Source organism: Strigops habroptila, chromosome 3, assembly GCF_004027225.2.
Source record: "Strigops habroptila isolate Jane chromosome 3, bStrHab1.2.pri, whole genome shotgun sequence".
Taxonomy (NCBI): Eukaryota; Metazoa; Chordata; class Aves; order Psittaciformes; family Psittacidae; genus Strigops; species Strigops habroptila.
In genome coordinates, this window is record NC_044279.2 from 46,412,116 (window position 1) to 46,432,444 (window position 20,329).

Consider the following 20,329-nt stretch of genomic DNA (forward strand, 5'->3'; position numbering starts at 1 on the left):
GTAAAGAACTGTGTTGTTTACACTCCCTAATCTCTGTTTCTGTCAAAGCCCAAGGACACGGGAAGGAGAGACAAACTTTTCTTGGGTAAAGACTCAATTATTGATGTTGCACATTAATGAAACACATGGCCAGCATCACCTAGTTATACTCACATGCAAGGAATCCATAGTCTGACAGTACGATCCCGAGAAGCTGAAGCAAGTAGCTGCCCATCTGGCGAGTACTGTACGCTGGTCACTGCTTCTGCGTGGCCTACAAATCTGTAAGCTCTGCATTGTGCCTTCAGCTTCCACACCATAAGAAACCTATCCAAAGAGGAGGTAGCTGGCAAGAAATAAAAGATACTATAAGTCTACTCACTCTTAATAGAAAAATCAGGGCTAATGCCTACAGATTTGGAATACCCAGTGAACTGACTGTGTATTAGGGGGAGGAAGAAGTTATTAGGTTTTAATAGATACTTGGCCTAAGCAGACGCCTGGCAGCCAGCAATGTCAAAACCAGGCTTTTGGAAGGATATCAGAAGACAAGGAGGAGCAAAGGATAATCCTTAACAAGTAGCTCTCCCATATATTAGGCAAACTGGCTTACAGGTACTTTAAAGCCATAGAACAAAAAATACAAAGCAGAACATCATGCACATTCATTAAGTATGAATCCAGATTTAGCATTAACAAAGCATGCAGGACAAATAAAACCAAGGGATCCACACTCCCACCCGTGTTATAAAATCCCTACCCCTAGTACAGAAAGGGATGCAGAGGAAGAACAGTAACCTGCTGGAAGTTGAAGAGGACTTTAAAATGATGTTTTTTTCTCTTCCCACCCTCTTCCGGGCACCAACATAGCACAAAGGAATGAAGTTTATCAGCATGTGTGTCAAGGCAAGCCTCAAACAAAATATTAGGTATTAAACTTTCTTTAGGGATTTGGCACAGAGATACTACTTTTACTCTCCAAAGACTAGCTAATGGTAAAAGATACAAGCATAGAGAGAGCCTGGTCCCACATCAATAGGCCTAAATTTGACACAGAAGTACAGGATATTTCTCCCCTCCAACTTCTCAGAACTCTGTTTTACAGCAGGCTCTTTCTAATTGTACTTGAATGATTTCTTTCTTCCCTTTGATTCAGAAAAATGTGACCTAGAGTTGCATAAAACAGAAAGGAAGAAGTGAAATATAAGCTAAAACAGAATTTGAAGGCATCAGGTTGGAAATGTGCAACAGACAAGCCTGATGGTTTCCAAAACAAATAATGCATGTGGTACCTTATGAACTGCATGAAGGCAATGTAATACTAGCCCTCTTTGCTTTCTGTTCTGAAAACTAGAGGAAAACATCTTCCTTGTTCTCCCTCTGGACTCCCTGTTGCCTAGGCTCATGCAGCATTCCCTCTCCACCCTTAGGAAGGTTTCTCTCTTGAAACCACCTGCTCATTACTGCAACACTCAAAGACTATTACTATCTCCGATACTGCAGTTCCAGCCCAACTGACACCACTCCAGGGGTGACAGAAGACAGAAGAGTGCTGCCCAGGAGAGCGTGAATAACTGACAGACCTGCTGCAGAATTATTTTCCTAAGGCACACAGGCTGATGTGACTCTGTATCTGTACCCCTCTCTCATGCTGTTAATCCAGACAAAGAAACTCTAAGCCAAAACTCTGAATCTATATTCAGTTTTGGCCCTATCCTGCCCAGGAAACCAGGGCCCTTTACCCTTAACAAGCCTCAGTCGAGTTATTCCCCCTTCAAGTAGGCTGAAATCCATTTGGTGCATATGGCTAACACCCAAGTATTTTGCTGTAACAGCAAACATTTTATCGTAGCTAACCATACGCACTAAATACAGGAGTATACAGGGCAATGATGTCACCAGCAGTAATTTTCATTATCAATACTAATCTTAAGAACAGTTGTATTCACCAAAAATAAGCTATTACTGTTATCAAATAAACTTCTCTATTTCTCTTTTTATTCCATTTTAAGGGATTTTGCCTACTTTATAACAATGCTTGCTTCTCCAGTTTTCTCAAGCACAGTATCTTATGGATTTCTCCTCAATCCTTTATGCATTTTTCTCCCCTCGAGTTCGTGTTGTCCATGCATTTAAATGTTCAAAAGAAGGGGAACAAGGACCATCTAGGGCAGATTACACATGAGATCTTACACCAGTGCAGACCAGACGCAGCTGATGCACTCTCAGCGCCTGCTAAGTATTCCAGCAACCTACAATCTGACTTTCAATTACCAGACTACCAGTAAATGGTCCACAACAGATCTCCAGGGCTAATTGAAAGATTGGAACTGAAACAAAAGAAACATAGGTCCAGAAGAATTTCTTTAAGATGGGTTGTACAACAAACGGATCTGTTGCACTTGCTCCTTAGAGAAACCACAACATAACCAGAACCAAGCTTAGAGGTGAAAGACAAAATTTGTCTTTGCTGTAGTAATGAAAATATTTGATCAACTGCAAAATATAACTAGAAAGAAGAAAGCTGAATATTCACACTGAGCTGACTCCAATTTAAAACTGAATCTAGTTTATAAATTCAGTGCCTTTCCCCCCCCACCTTCTTTCTTAAAGTCAGTGCTTTCTGTACACACCCAAGTATAGCTGACGCATCAGTAGCTAATTTGCTTTTCTGGTGATGAGTCATAACAGAATTGAACACCAAAGAATAGACTTCGCCTTATGCAAAGGCCAAGTTTACGCATGGCTTTGCTGCAGTTCTCTAAACAGATATCTGGGCTTAACATATGCCACGAAAAAAATTTATGGTATTTACAATGAAACAAAGTTCAATTTATAAGTTGTGAATATTGATAGCATACATTTTCACATGTACACACATACACATGAAGACACAAGTTGCCGCAATATGGAATTACCATTACACTCTCATTTCCCACAGCAGCACAGTACTGACTATATGAAAGTTGTGCAAAGATCAGAAAAGACACACTCAGCCAGGCTCTAATAGCTAAATGTACCTTTTGGTCATCCTTTTCCTCTACCAAAATACTGAGACCCCCCAATATAATTAAATCAGTGCAAGAATTACAGGTCAGATGAAGTACAGGACTGTGTACATGACGTGTGTGTGTGTGTCTGTGTGTGTGTGTGTGTGTGTGTGTGTCTGTGTGTGAATATTCAACCACCACCACCCATCCAAAACATACATTTAACAGGAACTCTGCCAATCTCAGTGTAATAACGTTCAACATCCCAATACAAACACATTTAACAGTGATTTGCAAGATTTCCTACTTGGAGGAAAGCAATTATTAATTGAACCTCTGTTAAAGGAACCAATCTGGAATACTAAGCACAGTGGATAAATTACAAGGAACTTTTAATAACTACCGTAAGTTCAAGTTCATGGCTGTTTTTATTATATGCTGTATGTACTTACACAGGTGGAAGAGAATTGAAAAGAGTCAGCATGCTAGCCAACATTTAATTATCCGTCTGAATTTTATTTTTTCAAAAGAAACTCCAAAGCCCTCCCACATTTATTCAGTGTTAAGTTTACATTCAATTTCTTTTCAGTCACCTAAAATCAGTAGTTTAAAATATATACAAGTGTTTCCCAAATTTAGAAAGTCTAACAGAACAGAAAATCTTTCAGAGTTTCAGATTTTCCAGAAATCTGTACACATGAAAAACAACTGGATTGGAGTATTTCTGTAGAATTGCTGCAGCTCAGTCCAGAACTAGTGGAACTTGAAATGTTAAGGTCAAGAGGCAGATTCACTTAGAATTATTGCTTAAATAGATAAGGAACACTTTGAACGTCAGTTGTTACATGAAGGTAGTTCTTCATATGAAATGTATTTTTTGCCAAGTGCTAAAAAAGTTAATTGTATAAATGTTGCATAGTCTATATTCACACCATTTAATTACTTTCATCTGAGGAAACATGCACTGCACATACAACTTATTCTCTACTGTGTAGGAGAACCCAGGCCTTTTTCCTGTCATTTCTACTGAATGTAACAGTCTACAGCAAGCTTTTCACAAAAGCACACAGTTTATGTGATTTATTGCTCCCAGTACATAATGACTGGCTGCCTTTTAAAAATTGATAAATGTTCATAACTTGTAGGTCCACAAAAGAATTCCTTGCTGCAGAGTGGAATGGAATTTTTCAGGAATGTCTCCCTTATATAGTAAAGAGATTCCCTTAAAAAAAAAAGAAAAAAAGAAAAAAAAGAATAAAATCAAATTGCAAGTAACCTCCTAAAAATATAACCTCCTAAAAATAAGTTATCTACTTAAAACAGCTCATGCCACACAGTGGAGAGCATTTTTTATCAAGATTCAATGCTACATCCCCACCTCCAAATTTTCTTCTTGTTCCACTTCTACCTTAGCCTGCTTCCACCCAAACCTCTCAACTCTTTAAAACCATCTGAATTTACTCTCGTTTTATTATTTTTGGCAAATCTTAATTTATTCCACATCCCACTTCTCCCTTTTAATCCTTCTAACACTTGCAGCAAATGCACACCTACTACCTTCCTCAAGTATTCAGATTCTTATGCTTACTAGCTCAAATCCCTCCCTACCAGCCCCATGCCGAGAACTACCACACTATGGCTACTGAAAAACATTTATCACTTCAGTGAAAGTAATCAAAAAAGCTGGAATGCCCAAAATCTGAAAATAAGTGTTCAACTTGAGTCACATAAAACTAAAACACAGAGATACTAACGTAAGATTTTTTTCTCCAAGTACACAACGTATCTATTGCATCCACTGACTATGATCACACTCAAAACAGATTAGTGACACAATTCAAGAATCAATATTCTTCAAAAGTCAGCATAACATGATACAGAAAACATTCTAAAGTTGTTCTGTGAGCCACCTAACTAACAAATCTTGGTTTGCTCCAAGCTGCCTTTTGCCTTTTCAACTCCCCTCATTTCAGGAACTCCAGCTTCGAACCTTACCCAAGGTCTCCCATGGTACTATTGTAACTAGAAAGAGGCGGCATATGCTGCGTTATTTCAAAACTCTACCTAGGGCTGATGCCAAAATATATAACACAAAACAAAACAGCCCAAGTTTTCCTCTGTGTCTCCTTCGTCTACCCGCTAACAGACAAAAAAACCAGGATACATGGTATAGTCATAGAATGGTTTGGATTGGAAAGGACCTTGAAGACATCTAGTTCCAATCCCCCTGCCATGGGCAGGGACACCTTCCACTAGACCAGGTTGCTCAAAGCCCCGTCCAACCTTAGTCACATAAGCTATGTCTCCCTAGGATGTCAGGTTTAACATAGGAAAGCTTCCACAGAGGCAACATAAATGTTAAATATATAGCCAAGAAACAGCAGTAGCTAATGCAATTCTGTGCTTTCTTTTCTTCTCTGTTACTTTTCAACAGAATTCTTACTTGTAGCCATCCCTACCTCTTCCCATTTGTAGTACCGCCAGCATGTCCTTGGTTCCACTGCTACCACACTTTTCTCTAAACACACAAGAGCTCCTGACTCACTCTCATGAGGTAAGTTTTCTAGGATAGGCACACAACTGCAAAGCAGTGCCAAAGCCCATCTACTAAAAAAGCCTTCCTTTTGTTCAATGTAATACAGCTAGCTGTCACCCTGAAACCCCTAAGAGTATGTAAATTCCCAGAAAACCACAGAATACTACAGGGCTTAAGATACAACTTTCCACGCCAATGTTGATTCAATCACATGCTACTGTAGCATTACTGAGGGTGTTAGATACATACGTTATCATGTATCTGCAACATAGGTCAGTTAACTCCACCCCAAGAACCTTAACTTTTACTCCTGTAAGTAAAGATTCTTTACTGTCATGTAACATTAAACCTAAAAGGTAATGTGTATAATTTTTTTTAAGGAAAAAAAAATGAAAATCCCTCCTCAGTTCACTCAAAAGCCTTTGTTTTACCATAATCAAGACAGACCAAAGTAAGAAAATAATGGATCAGAATTTTACAAAAATAAAAGGCATTAAATCTGTATTCAGTGATTGAGAAACTAAACCCCAGTATTTACTTATGCTTTCCATACAGTTCACCACAGAAAATACAGTTTCTGCACCACTACAAACACTTCTGAAGACATTCCAAGGTATACAGTCAAAACTGTATACCTTGGAATACAACCAAAATTGCGATCTGCTCACACACTTAAAAACCCTGGAGATTACAGTCCATTCAATTCGTACTCCCAGCAGTGATTATTTCTCAAATTTCCAAATCTGATTTTTATCTGCAGCATTACAAGTTCTCATTTGCACATCAGCACGCCCCTCAGTCGTACGATAAGCAGTAAGGCACTTTCCAGAATGAGGATGATAAATAGTCCCATCTTCTTTGAAATGCCATATAATAATTTCTGGGACAGGAGATCCATCTTTTGGGCAGCTTCTCATACCTATGAAGTCTTCGTGCTCAGGGACTTCAGCACATAGCTCAGTTACAGAGTTAAATCTAATCTCCTTATTTGATGTGTATTCAAAAAATTGATTGCCTCCCTGACCATGACATCCGAAGAGAGAAAGGTGAGCCCCAGTAGGATTATGTTCTGGTAAGACATAATCGAGGCATTCTGAAGCTATTCCCGCACTGCGGATAGCACCATGCCAGCCAGGGCGATCTTCTGGTACGTGCAACTCAGCAAATATGTTCTTTAAATACCAGTTAAAACTCTTGCATTTCAAACGCTCTCTTAGTGTCTTTCTTTCAGAAATATCCCCATAGTTTTCTTTTCTTGCTGAAGGATTTCTGTTGTAGAAGTGCTCTTTGTACTCATCCATCCACACCTCAGCAGCACGTGCCGTGTTCTGAAGGAAATTTGGCCTAGCATAGGGCGCACGCTTTGGAAACACATGACCTACATGGGAGCATGGATGAATTTCCAACATGCCTCCACACTGCCAAACCCTGAACGACAATTCTAAGTTCTCCCCTCCCCAAACATCCATTCCTGTATCATAGGTACCCAGGTACTCAAAATACTTCTTGCTGACAGCAAACAAGCCACCAGCCATAGTTGGGGATCTGATCGGGTCTGTTTCAGATTTGCGCCTGAGACGCTCATGTTTAGGCACCGAGTGCCACTGGAATGTCAGCCTCCAGTCAAACCCCCCAATCATGGGCTCTGCCGTCTGCATGTAGTATTCAAATGTTTTCCAGTCAATGGTGTCAATGACAGGACAAACAATAACTGTCTCGTTCTCAGCAATCCTCTCGAGCAGTGGTTCCAGCCAGCCGGAGACACATTCACAGTGACAGTCTAGAAATGTGAGGACATCACCAGTCGCAAAGGTAGCGCCAATTAAGCGTGCACGAACCAATCCTTCTCGTTTGTTGGTTCTTATCAAACGGACTCTTTTCAGAGTGCTTATGTATTTTTCAAGTTCAGTCTTCAAATACACTTTATCACTCAAGTCATCCACCAGTATAATTTCTTTTAGAAGCACTGAAGGTGACGTTTCAAGAACACTATGTATCGTCCGCAGCAACGTTGACCAGGCTTCATTGTAAAAAGCGATTATAACAGATGTTGTGGGCATTTTTCTGTAGTTGTAAGACTTACTTTTACAGCCACTCAGCCGATTATCTTCAATGTGCCGGTGGAGAGAGATTTTATCACTCAAATAAATATTAATTGCATACTTCTCAATCAGATCTTCTTCCTGTTTCTTTTCCTCAGGACTCAGCTGCAGGCGAGAGGGCTTGCCCCATTCTCCTGGGGCATAAGGATCAGGAGGGGATTTGTCATAAACTGGACGAGCCAAATCCACAGCTTCTTCTGCTCTGTCAGAAAAGCGCCTCTCCCATTTCCCTTTGGTGATGCTCTCTCCGGTGAGAGAAGCACCGAAGGAAGACACCGACAGCTCGACCACAAAGTAAGCGATCATCAAGAAGCCGAGAAACACGCAGCTTTTGCGGACCCACGTCCATCTTCTCGCCAGACGGATCCTCATGGTAGGCGATTAACAGCAGCTCCTAGCAGAGAGGAGCTCCGTGAACTACCGCCGGCTCCCCGCCGCGCCCCCAGGACGGAGCGGGCGGCAGGCTCCCACAGCTCCGCGCTCGTCCCTCTTTTGCAGCCCGTCCCTCCGGTGCCGGGCCCAGAGCTTTCCCGGGGGACCGCGGCAGGAGCGGGGCAGCAACGGCGGCGGCACGAAGCAGCCCCCCGCCCCTGCGGCCTCGGCCCTCCCCTCACTTACTTCCTCCTCCTCCTCCTCCTCCTCTCTCGCCGCGGGACAAACCCCTCCTCCCGCCTTGTGGTTTGCTCTAAAAGTTGTCGCTTAAGGAAGGGGCAGAGACTCCTCGGCCCGCCCGGCCGGCGCAGGAGCCCGCCCCGCGTCCCCGCCCGGACCTGCGCCCGGGCTGGCAGGAGGAGGAAGGAGAGCGCGAACCGCTCCGCCCGGAAAGCTAAACGGCGCCCGGCCCCCTGCACTCACCCAGCCCCGCGGCGTCCGCGTTGAAGGCGACGCCCGTCACCGCCGCTCCGTGGCCTCGGAGAGGCCGGATCAAGACGGGGTCCTCCTGGGGAGAGGGCGCGCACCGTCAGCCTCCGGGAGGGGCACCCCCGCACCACCCCCTCGGGAGCCGTTAGCGTCCAGCACGCGGCGAGCTGGCCCTGCGCCCTCAGCGCTCCCACCGCCCGGGCGATGGGCGCCGGGCGACACCCGAGCGCCGCCCGCGACCGGCACCGAGCCCTTACCAGCGCGGAGGCCATGGGCGGAGCGGGGCGCCGCGGCAGTGGCAGTGGCAGTGCCGGAGCGGCACGGCGGCCCGTCAAACGCCCCGCGCTCCAGGCGCGGCCGGCAGAGCCCCGAGTTCATCCGCCGCGCCAATGACGCGTCCCTCGGTCCGCCCATTCGCCGGGAGCCCCGCGCGGGGCGGGGCCGCCCATCGCAGGGTAGGTGCTCGGCTCCCTCTTAAAGGCGTAGGGCCGCGGCGCCCCCCGCGGGCATGGCCGCCTGGGGTGTTGTCGCTGCCTGGCGGCAGGCGCTGAGCTTGAGGCTTCTTGCAGCTTAGCTGGAGGCAAACCTGAAGAAGCGAAACCTTGAAAGTAAGTGGAGATCTGGCCCGTGTTACCTCGATTTTGTGACTTAGAAGAAGTTTCACCTCAACATGAGGAAGAGCTTCTCTACGTTGAGGGTGACAGAGCACTGAACAGGCTGCCCAGGGGGGTTGTGGAGTCTCCCTCTTTGGAGACATTCAAAACCCGTCTGGACGTGTTCCTGTGTAACCTGGTCTGGGTAGCCCTGCCTTGGCAGGGCGGTTGGACTAGGTCATCTCGAGAGGTCCCTTCCAACTCTAATGATGCTGTGATCCTGTGAAGTGGATGCAGGATAGCCCTGTTTAACACCTCGGACTGATTTTGTGTTAAACCACCTTGGGTAGTTTGGCCTCTTTGTCTTTTTTCCCAGTTGTTTCTTAGCCTGTTAATACTTTCTAGATTCAGTGTTCACATTTGTATCCTACAGAGTTGTCTTTAATCACTCCTTTAATGCTCTAGTGAAGTACAACTACCTGTTTAAAAAAAAAACCAACAACAAATAAAACCCCCAAGCCCAACACAGAAATGTTGGCACTAGTAGTGCTGTGAACGTTTATGCAGTTTCATGGTGCGCTAGATGAGGGAACCAGTCTTGCTGGAAAAATGCTGCTCCAATAGCAGTGCTAGTAAAAACAGTGTTGACATCAATTAGCAAAGGGGAGGGCTGTGATTGCAAAACTGCCATTCTCATATGCAACTGCTCGTGAAGAAGTAACTTATACTGCAATTAGCCTTTATTTTAATTTTATTTTAAATCCAGTCTGCATTTCACCGAGTTTCATCTGACATTAAACTCTTATATCTACAGAATCAGGTCAATAATTAGGCCAACCTGTAAGATTCATCACAGGACAGTTTCAAATCAATTGTGTTTAACCAAATGCACGTTTACAATAATAATTTTAAAAGTGCTGAAAAAAGCAGGATTATCTTCACAAGAATATAAGACGATTTCCATGAAAATCTGCTAGCCATTCCTTACATTGGTGTTATGCAGGCTGAGTATTTGCCTTTACCGCTTCGTAACATAAGGGGTTTTTTTTAATAGGTGGTGGGGCAAGACACATTTACTTCAACTTGGACCTAGCAAAAGCTTTATGTCATTATTACTACATCCAGCTCTGAGGCCCCAAACACAAGAGGGATGTGGACCTTCTCAAGCGAGTCCAGAGGTGGGCCATGAAGATGATCTGAGGTTTGGAGCTGCTCTCCTATGGAGATAGGCTGAAAGAGTTGGGCTTGTTCAGCCTGGAGAAAAGAAGGTTCTGGGGAGACCTTGTAGCAGCCTTCCAGTGCCTAAAGGGGCCGACAGGAAATCTGGAGAGGGACTTTTTACAAGGGCATGTAGTGACAGGACAAGGGGGAATGGCTTTAAACTGAGAGGGTGGATTTAGATTAGATATTAGGAAGAAGTTCTTTACCATGAGGGTGGTGAGGCACTGGCACAGTTTGCCCAGAGAAGCTGTGGCTGCCCCATCCCTGGCAGTGTTCAAGGCCAGGCTGCACAGGGCTTGGAGCAACCTGGTCTAGTGGAAGGTGTCCCTGCCTCTGTTAGGAGGGTTGGAACTAGATGATCTTTAAGGTCCCTTCCAACCCAAACCATTCTATGATTCTGTGATTATTTGTTCTTGGTTTGGTTTGTTGGTTTTGGTTGTTTGGGTTTTTTTCTACGCAACTTCCTTTACATTAGCTCCCGATATTGGTTATCACTACATAAAATATAGCATTTAAAAAAGTCAGTAATTATAAGATTTAAATGTTCCCCATTCTACCCCATTGTAGGAACAATGAGTTAACTAGTTAAACTTAAATTCACTTGGCCTCTTCACCATTATTGAAGACTTCCAGACATTTCTCAACTGTTTTTTGAACTATCATCTTTCTCCTAGGGTTTATCAGCTGTAAATGACACCTCTCAGCAGGGAGACAGCCTGTCCCTCTGGGAAGCAGGTTTAGTACCAGACTTTGAGTGATCTTTAGTTATTCCATCCTTCCCTTCCCAAAACTCCCCCCTGCGCAGCTGTAATAGTGTATTATGGTATCCCAGTAATTCTGGTACCTTATGTTCTCAGGTTCAGATGTGTTCACAAAGCTCCTTAAAACCAAGAGGACGGAAGCACATGTTACTTTATTTGCAAGCTGAGCTACATGACAGTTCCCAGTCATGCTGAATTATTTTTTGCCTTCTTCACAGGTGCTACAATTCCAGCAGCTCAGTATCCTTTATTCATTTTGGGCTGCTAGCAATAAACTGGAATCTGTACCAGCCCACAAAATTCCTGAATTATAAAGTGCCAGGTGATAAGTATAAAGCAAAGGATGGACTGTGATTACCGAGAAAAAAAGGGTGGCATTCCTCTTTCTATAAGTTACTGGAACAGTGTTTCTCAAATTGTAGGGCTTACAAAGTTAGTCTGTTCCATGCTGCTTCTCCTTACCTGTGAGTGTTTTGAAGACTCCCAAATGCTTGTAAGGAAGCAAAGTATTCCCTTGGCGCAGACATGTAATTAGCTGTAATGACTGCAGTTATAAAGCTGACGGGTATAGTTTTTATGCTGATTATTTTTTCTCATTAGCATGAATAGATTTTATTTTTAGAATTAAGATTATTGTAACTCCCAGTAATTTAATGCAATTACGAGTTGGCATTGTCTTTTTAAGGTTGAGAATAACTGATCTGCGATAGGGAAGAGCAATCTATTGCATTAAGTTGTTGTGCACTGTGAAGACAATGATAAATGGTGCCTCAGAAAATACCTTTCAGGCATCGTGTCTCAGCAGGCTGTTGTTTCAGCAGCTGTGGAGTTCTTTTCTCAGGCACTGAGTTAAGGTAATGTATGTCCAAACATTAATCATGTGTATGGAGGAACACTTTAAGATTGTATCTCAAGGTTCATGCAGGCTGCATGGTCACTGTAGGAAAGGACGTAGTAAAAGTACGAGTAGAATTCAAGGACACGTAGAAAATCTTGGTACCCTTTGTGCATGTATGTTGCAATGCACTCATAAATTACACTGATCACTAAAAGGTGATTTAGTAATAACTGAGGTCATACGATATATATGCACAAGGGGCAAATGTAATATAATAGCCCACCTAGAATTGTGTCATATCTAAATAAGGACTTTTTACTGGGTGTTAAACCTACTTCAAAGTAAAACCGAGAGCCCCATCTTTAACTGTTGGGATTACACTGTGGAAGCAGCTGTGTTAGCAGCAGGGCTGTTCAGACCGCGGGAGAGGCCTTTGGCCCTTGGGCTGGGGGACGCGAGCAGGCGCTGGTGCGCCGTGGGCACTAGAGGGGAGTGTGAGATACGCTTTGCCGCCATGGTGTCGGTTATTCATCCACCCACAGGCAGGGGAAGAATGTAGCCTCAGGGCACAAAGGTTTAATTATAGGCTGTCTTGCAGTTGTAGAACCATTATACCTTATGCCCCTGGCGCCTTTCCCACCTGTGATTCTACCTTTTTCCTCTTACATCAAAATGGTTATGAAAATACATGCTAAGACTGTAAAGTAACTTGTGGAGTAGTGCTGGGTTTTTTGGATTCGTTGATATTTTCTTATCAGCATCCCATTAAAATCTGTTTGCCCACAGCAGCAAGAAAATGGAAAAGGATATCAAGTAGGTACATATAGGTTTGAAATGCAAGTATGATTTGGTATATGATGTTACTTACAGTCTAAGAAACTCGTAGTCTAAGAAACATCCCAGGGTCCTGAGTGTAGTTGCTAAGCCTTTCTCCATCATATTTGAAAAGTTGTGCCAGTCAGGTGAAGTCCCCAGTGACTGGAGAAAAGGGAATAGTGCATCCAGATCCTGGGAACTGCTGACCAGTCAGCCTCACCTCTGTGCCCAGTAAGATCATGGAGCAGACCCACCTGGAAGTTATGTTGAAGCATATGGAAGATGAGGTGATTAGAGACAGCCAACATGCTTTACCAAGAGTAAATCATGCCTGACTGATCTAGTGGCCTTATATGATGGAGTGACTGCACCATTGGACAAGGGAAGACTAACTGATATCATCTATCTGAATTTCTGTAAAGCTTTTAATAAGGTCGCCCAAACCAGTCTTGCCTCTATATTGGAGTGATATGGACCTGATGGATGGACTATTAGATGGATAAGGAATTGGATGGATGGCTACATCCAGAGAGTTACAGTCTTTGTGTCCAAATTTAAACCAGTAATGAGTGGTGTTCCTCAAGGGTCTGTTTTGGGATCGGTACTATTTAATAGCTTCATTAATGACATAGTGGGATTGAGTGCACCTTCAGCAAGTTTGTGGATGACACCAAGATGAGTGATGCAATTGATATGATAGAGGGAAAGGATGTCACCCCGGGAACCTTGACAGGATTGAGGAATGGGTCCATGCAAACCTCATGAAGTTCAACAAAGCCAAGTGCAAGGTCCTGCACCTGGGTGAGGGCAATCCTCAGTAATCTCAGTGAATTGAGAGCAGCCCTGCAGAGAAGGATTTGGGGATACTGGTGGATGGAAAGCTGGACATAAGCTGTCAGTGTGCACTTGCAGCCCAGAAATCCAACTGTATCTTGGGCTGCATAAAACGTAACGTGGCCAGCAGGTCAAGGGAGGTTATCCTGTCCCTCTGCTCTGGTGAGACCCCACCTGAAATACTGCATCCAGCTCTGGGGTCCCTAGTACAAGAAAGACATGGACCTGTTAGAGCAGGGGCAGAGGATGGCCACAAAAATGATCAGAGGGCTGTTGTAGCTGATTGATAGATATTTGAGATTTTTCCTTGCTCAGTGTACAGATTGCATTTGTACTGAAGGATAAATAAGAGAACTTAAAGTGCCTGAAGGGAAACCTGTGTAAAACCAGCATAATTTAAAACCAGCACTTCAAAACAAATAACCATCCGGATTAGAAGCCGACAGTGACAATTATTCTGCCAAAAAACTTGTCTTAAAGTCATTAGAATTTGTATAAATGTAGGTGTATTATCCAAAGGCTTTTTTCCTTTTAATTAGATGCTTTTGTGTAAAAGATACGTATCTTTCTAATGACTGCAGGGATTAAATTCCTTAATGTTTCTCGCTAAGTACCCAAACAGCTCAGTAGAAATACTGAGGTAGTAATATGCAGTTGAAGCACACACTGAGCTGAATGTAAACCTCTCTTAGCGTTACCTTCAATGTCAGGCTATAACTCATACTCTCTGCAGTCTGTGTGCATTATTTGAATCTGACAGTGTTTGCAGCCATGCATTGTTTTCTGATAATGGGCCTGGTTTGACTATGGAATTTTTCACTATGGTGTTTTACAGCAGTGGCATTACTACCTGGCTGGATACCCACGTGCAGTTCCAAATGTAGCGAACATATTTCTCTTTCTTCTTTGAATGGTTTAATGGATGATCAACACCAGCAATGTTTGCTGCTTGCCAGTAACATGGGTGTGTTGGTAAATATATTTTTATTTCAGTGCACTGGCATCTAGCTTTTCTAAAAATGAGTAGAGCGGTTGTTTTCTGAATAGATATGTGGCACGATGGTTCTTTACCATTGTATAAATACCTGAGAAACTGTCGTGTTACCAAATTCAGTGTGTTGGAATCAAGTTATTTCAAATATTTCTTGTTTGGTAATGTGTGTTTAAAATCAAGGACTATTCATGTGTCTTACCAGGTTCATGACAGTTAGAAGAAATTTGGAAGAATTTAATAAAATGTGACAAAGGTTTGAACAAATTTATTAATGCTTCAGCAGATGCCATATAGAATCATGTTTATAGAATATCTTCCATTTATTACTGCTTAACAAGAGCATCATCTAGTATAATGTGGATATTAACTGCAAGAGTGTCTTGATGAAAACTGATGTACAGTGAGCTGTTGTATGGAGATGCCTAGCTTAGTGTTTAGGTTATGTCTCACAAGGCAACACTTCACCTAAAGAATCTGGTATGGAGAATGAAGTAGGGAATGGAATGAACAGGATCAAGAGAAACTAAAATAAGAAATTTAGCTAGAAAACATGAGCTCTTGATATTGGAGCTCAATTAGTTTTAAGGGAAAATTTAGCTTTTATTGAAGTCCAAACTCCCTGAAACCTAATTCTGGCTTAGCAGTCATATTTATGAATAAAAGGTGGCAGTAAATCTGTTTGCTGGATGTTAACGAGGAACTTGGTATTTGCACATAGCAGAATTAATACTGGTAGGTATTTTATAAGTTCATGTGGTTTGTTTTAAGCCAGACTACATTAAAACTCTATGGGCGAGGTTTTCAACCATTAAACTAAGGCATAGAGAATGTAAAGCATGATAAAACCTTAATACATCATGCATGACTCAGCTTTTCAAAGGAGAACTACTACATGCATTACCTTTAATCAGAAAATGTAGAGAAGCACCTGGTTTTACCATTTACAATAGATCCACATATTTCAGGAACACAAAAAGCTGTTAGAAACACTCAGAAAAATATACAGATTTTCCTTTGACAATAGATAGACAAACAGGGCTTGAGACAGAAACACCGCTGAAGACCAAAGACGAGAATGTGGGTTTTTTTCTATCCTTGAAGGAGCAAAGCAGGAAGGGATGCACATGTGACTATGAGGCTTTGGGGAACTTGTCAGATTGAATGAAAAATTACAAGAAGTGCATATTACAGCAAAAATAATCAGATACATTGATATGGTGCTTCTTATTCAGAGATTGTGAAGTATTTTTCTAGTTCTGTTAGTTGTTCTACACGGAAGAAGTTGCTTGCTTTCGCGTTTCTGTAGAAGAATACACAGTGGTGAAGGCTATTGGAAGACTGCTGCTGAAAATGTGTGCTCCAAAGCAACTAATTTTATGGCAGATTATAGCAAAATCAGAAACAGAGTTATTGTCTGACTCCCAATTCTGATTTCTCTCTTTGTTGGAGGCAAAATATTGAATTCATGCTAAAACGATCACAAAGCAGCCTGTTAGGAGATGACAGCACCTAACACACTTTGTGCACTGTTTGCCGGAGGGGGAACATGGTATCCAGAGAGATGGAGAAGGAAGCAGAAGAGTGCACTCAATGGAGAAGGGATGATCTTCAACTGCACAGCCTGGTGCACATAACATATTTTATCTGTGGTGTCAGTTTCTTCTGCTAAGTGCTTGCTGAAGGCCACGGTATGACCCATCAGGGACTTCAGGTGCTTAGCATAGGGCTGCACTATATGCATTTGTTTAGCAGTGTCAAATACTAGTTTTGCTGCTTCACAGCACCCATGCATCCTCTATAAAGGATCCTTGACTCCATATCTCGTGACTGGACCGGAGACGACTTGGGCATTGAGTTAGAAATGCCATTGCTCTCTTCTCTGCTGCCCCTTTGTGGCATGTATCTAAGGACTAAACCACTGGCTTATTCTACGAGGGCTGAACTAGATTTTCGTCAGTACACTTAAAAGAACTACAAGAACTCGATTCCACTCTTCCCTGAGATTAGTTTCCAGAAGGATAGGAGTACAGCAAAGTGCCTCTGACCAGCAGTGGCAGCTGTTTCAGATTCAGGATTGTTGCAGAGGAGACTGGGTCACATCAGAAAGATTACATTTTTACCACTTCATAGGCAACCCTAAATGCTGATTGATCTATGTTTGTCATTGCTGTACCAGAGCAGGGCAGGGACTCCTTTGTCTGGAGAAGGAAGGCCTGCATCCGTGCATTTATTTCTTTTATGTTCTGTTGCAGCACTGGCTGCTTGGGCAGGAAGAGCTTTTCAGCATGACAGTTGGCAAAACCCACAACATGACAGGGTACCACAGATGCTTCCTGCTGCTACCATTTAGATTTCCTCTTGAATATTACTTGTGTGGCTAATGCACACAGAAGGATGAAGTGGGTACTAATAGTTTCAGACTCTCAGAATTTTTATCATTAAATTCTTTGTTGTTTGCATGCCTGCATCAAGTATAAAAGCTGCCACCATAAATGAGACAGTTGGGCACTGGTCTCATTCAAAGAGTTACTGGTGTAGTTACACCTTGTCAGATGCTGCTTATGAAATGATAAAAATGTAACCAATGGGCCCTATTCTGCTGGTGGGGCATGCAAGTATAGAGGGTCATTTTGGGGATAGAAAGTCCAAACTGCAAGTATCTTCCCCACACCTTCTATTTTTAAACTTCCTGTTCTGCAAGGCAGCTGTATAAATGCCTAGCTGGATGTGTGTCAGCTTGCGCTATGATTTCTCACAGGGGCTGTAATATGAAATGTTATGCTGATCTCAGCATAATGTTTCAGAGAGGGATGACTTCTGAATGTGAACAACCCATTTACTGTACAGTGGAGAGAAGCAGAAGGCAGCATCTGCTTAATATCACAAAATGAGCAGGGAAGAATGCCCCTGTTTTTCTTGTTAAAACAAGTTTGTGAGAACACTGCTCAAGTTTCCTGTAGCATTTTGCTGTATAGCAGAACATTACTTGCTTTTATCATTTTGCACACTTTCAATAGCAAGGCTGCTGCATATGGACATGCTATACCCAGAATCTCCATCACAATCCAGTTGGGATTCCACAGGACGTTTTAGTCGCAGTCGGCATACAGGTACTATGGTCCCAGCTGTGGGGAGGGTCAACAGGGCCTCATAGCAGTCAAGCTATGCAGCATATCAGTGTCACTGTACTGATGTACTACAGAAAAGAAAGCAGAAGTCGAAGCGCCTTCCCTTTCAAAGTGAGAAGGGATACCTGGGCACTGCAGCTTTTGCAGATGCGATAGCAGGAATCGCACAGGAGGCGTGCTCTGATGGCTTCTGCCCACTCAGAACTAACCCAGGCAGTCTGCCTTCAGTATGCTGTGAGGCTGCAACCTAACCAGTATTTTCTCACCACACAATCTCTCTCTGATGGAGGCAAAATATTAAATTCGTGCTGAAATGATCACAAGGCAGCCTGTTCAGAGATGATAGCACCCAACATACTCTGTGCACTTCTTGCTCTTTATTTTGCACTAATTCTTACTTAGAAATTGTATGCTGGCAACTTTCACTCTAATTTAAGAGAATTCATCCTCAACTGGACTTTTATTTTGAAGAACACAGCCTGCTGTTAGTATAAACAGCTTGTTCTTGCACCCAACGAGCAGACAGGGTGTGCTTTGGATTTCCCAGCTGTTGTCAGAAAAGGGTCTCATATGCTTGCCACAAGAGCTGTCTTCATCACTCCTGTGGTAAGGAAGTTTTCCTGCCATAGTATTGAATATGACTGTGAAACTTCTGTCTTCACCAAAAGCACATGAACAGTTGCAGACAGGCACATTTTACTGTGATATGCCGCTCAATTATGTTAGCCACATTAAATTTTGTTATTTTAAATAAAAAGCACTAGATTAAGTTTCTTTCGTCAGTTTACTTCAACTATCTGATATTCTAGCCTTGTTGCACTCCCTTCAACCTATCACCACTGAAGTTAAATCGTACAATGATCCATAGTGGTTGTCCAATTTCGGTATTCAGATTCACAGCACAGATCATAGCAGATCCTCTTCCAAACCAAAACAAGATGATGATTGAAATGCTCAAGTAAAAGTATGAGCTGACAGAGAGCATAGTTCATAGCACTCTTGACATTAGTGCCTTGAGCTGCAGGAGCCTGCTTTTAAATACACGCTTTTCAACTTGTGTATTCCTTGGTTTTGCTCCTCTCACTCCTATCCTCTTATCCTGCTTTGCTTCCTTTGAAGCTTTTAGCAATCTCCTCACTGCTCATGTTTTTCTTTCCACTCTCCCCTTTCAACTCCCAGTTAACTTCCTTCACCCACAGTATTTTAGCTGTTGCTTTCTCCACCTATAGTTATTGGGGAGCTATGAAAGGAGCACCATTGAATTACGCTGAAAGGAGCACCACTGAATTACGCTGTCCAGAGAACAGCCCTTGCAGCTGACAGCATCCAAGAAGCATTGGCTTGCAGCAGCAGTTCACTTAAAGTGGTTCTGGTGGTTCACCACGCTGTCTGTCGCAGCAGCTGGTGAGATGGCACAACTGATGGGACACAGGAGCAGAGCAGGTAAGCTGAGCCAGCATCATGGACTACAGCCTTGCTGTGTGTAAGGCTCAGTTGCAACCTGACCGCATCCCCCTGCGAACAGGCACAGCAGTTTGCTCAGAACAGGTACGGTTTTGCTGAACAACAGATGAGGCTGCCTATACAGATGTTTAACAGGTTGCAACTCGACCATGACTGGGGGTTGGAACTAGATGATCTTAGGGTCCTTTCCAACCCTAACTATTCTATGATTGTATGATTTCCACTGGGGTTGCAAAAGAGATGCCCAGCCTCAGGAGATGCTCCTTGACAAGTGTTGAAGCTCATTCAAAAGCTTGGAAATGGTGGAGTATCAGCAGCAACGAGCATTAACAGAGAAATAACACTCCTCCCTCAAATTCCCTTCTTTGAAATGGCTAGGCCCTTTTATTTCATATCATTACTCTTCACCCTAGAAAAGCAAACCTCTTGAGCTGTATAATTTTGTTAGGGTGATTAAATGTATTTCTCCAGGAAGTTTCCTCAAAGGCCTGATTTCTGAGTTACAGTACAACCAACCATCAAGCCTTGCAAGACTGAAGCAAGGCAAGAAAGCCACAGGACCACTTGTATTTGGCAATATCCCAAACGTAGTCAGTTTGGAAATAACTATCTACAGCTTAACTGTTGAACTGAGAATCAATCCAAGTGCAATGTTTCAAACGGGGTTCAAGCAGGACTGTGTTTCAGCACCTCAGGCTTTTTGACAATGATTATCAGAGATCAAGCATGACTTCAGAAAACAGACACTGAGGGGTCTATTGGTTGTGCTGGTTGACTTCGGGGACAGTAATGAAGAAAGCTGGTGTAAAGTAATATTCTCAAGTGGTATTTTATCAGCTCACACTCCTCATGCAGTGATCAAAAAGCCTGTAGCACTTCTTCATTTAAACATATAAAGTGCTGATGATGTTAATTGGTATCAAGCTGACCCATGAACATTTGGTTGATATTCAGACTTGGACTCTTTGTGGCTCTTTTGAAAAAGAATAAAGTCAGTGAGATGTAAAACTGTAATAATTGTATTTAAGTATTGACATGCCTGCAAAATGGCTGGGGACCCCTGCTATCCCAAACTCCTTAAAAATGGCAGTTCAGAATACATTTAACCTCCTGCTGCAAAGTTCATCTTCTGTTGAAACATTAATACATTTCAAATGAAACATGCTGCAATATACTGGCCCTACAGAAGAAAATTCAAGTTATTTCTGCACC

The 20,329-nt window shown here is 42.9% G+C and overlaps 2 protein-coding genes across 6 annotated transcripts in view; both read right to left on the reverse strand.

Moving 5' to 3' along the window:
- POC1B (POC1 centriolar protein B) overlaps positions 1–8,829 on the reverse strand; it is a 52,287-nt gene extending 43,458 nt beyond the window's left edge. For 2 of the 5 annotated variants that reach the window (XM_030478363.1, XM_030478361.1), the window contains exons 1-3: positions 8,726–8,816; positions 8,463–8,547; positions 154–325 (exon numbers count right to left, since the gene is read on the reverse strand). In XM_030478363.1, coding sequence (XP_030334223.1) covers positions 154–325; positions 8,463–8,547; positions 8,726–8,740 — 272 coding nt within the window. In that variant the 5' untranslated portion in view covers positions 8,741–8,816. Of the gene's footprint in view, positions 1–153; positions 326–8,225; positions 8,239–8,462; positions 8,548–8,725 lie in introns of those variants that run through there. The other 3 variants (XM_030478362.1, XM_030478366.1, XM_030478365.1) reach the window with 3 other exon arrangements.
- GALNT4 (polypeptide N-acetylgalactosaminyltransferase 4) lies at positions 5,890–8,799 on the reverse strand. Its single transcript, XM_030478360.1, has 2 exons — positions 8,726–8,799; positions 5,890–8,001 (listed from the first exon to the last, which is right to left on the reverse strand). Exon 2 carries the CDS (start codon positions 7,977–7,979, stop codon positions 6,228–6,230), a length of 1,752 nt encoding a protein of 583 aa, XP_030334220.1. The 5' UTR covers positions 7,980–8,001; positions 8,726–8,799; the 3' UTR covers positions 5,890–6,227.
- Positions 8,830–20,329: the final 11,500 nt, after the last annotated feature.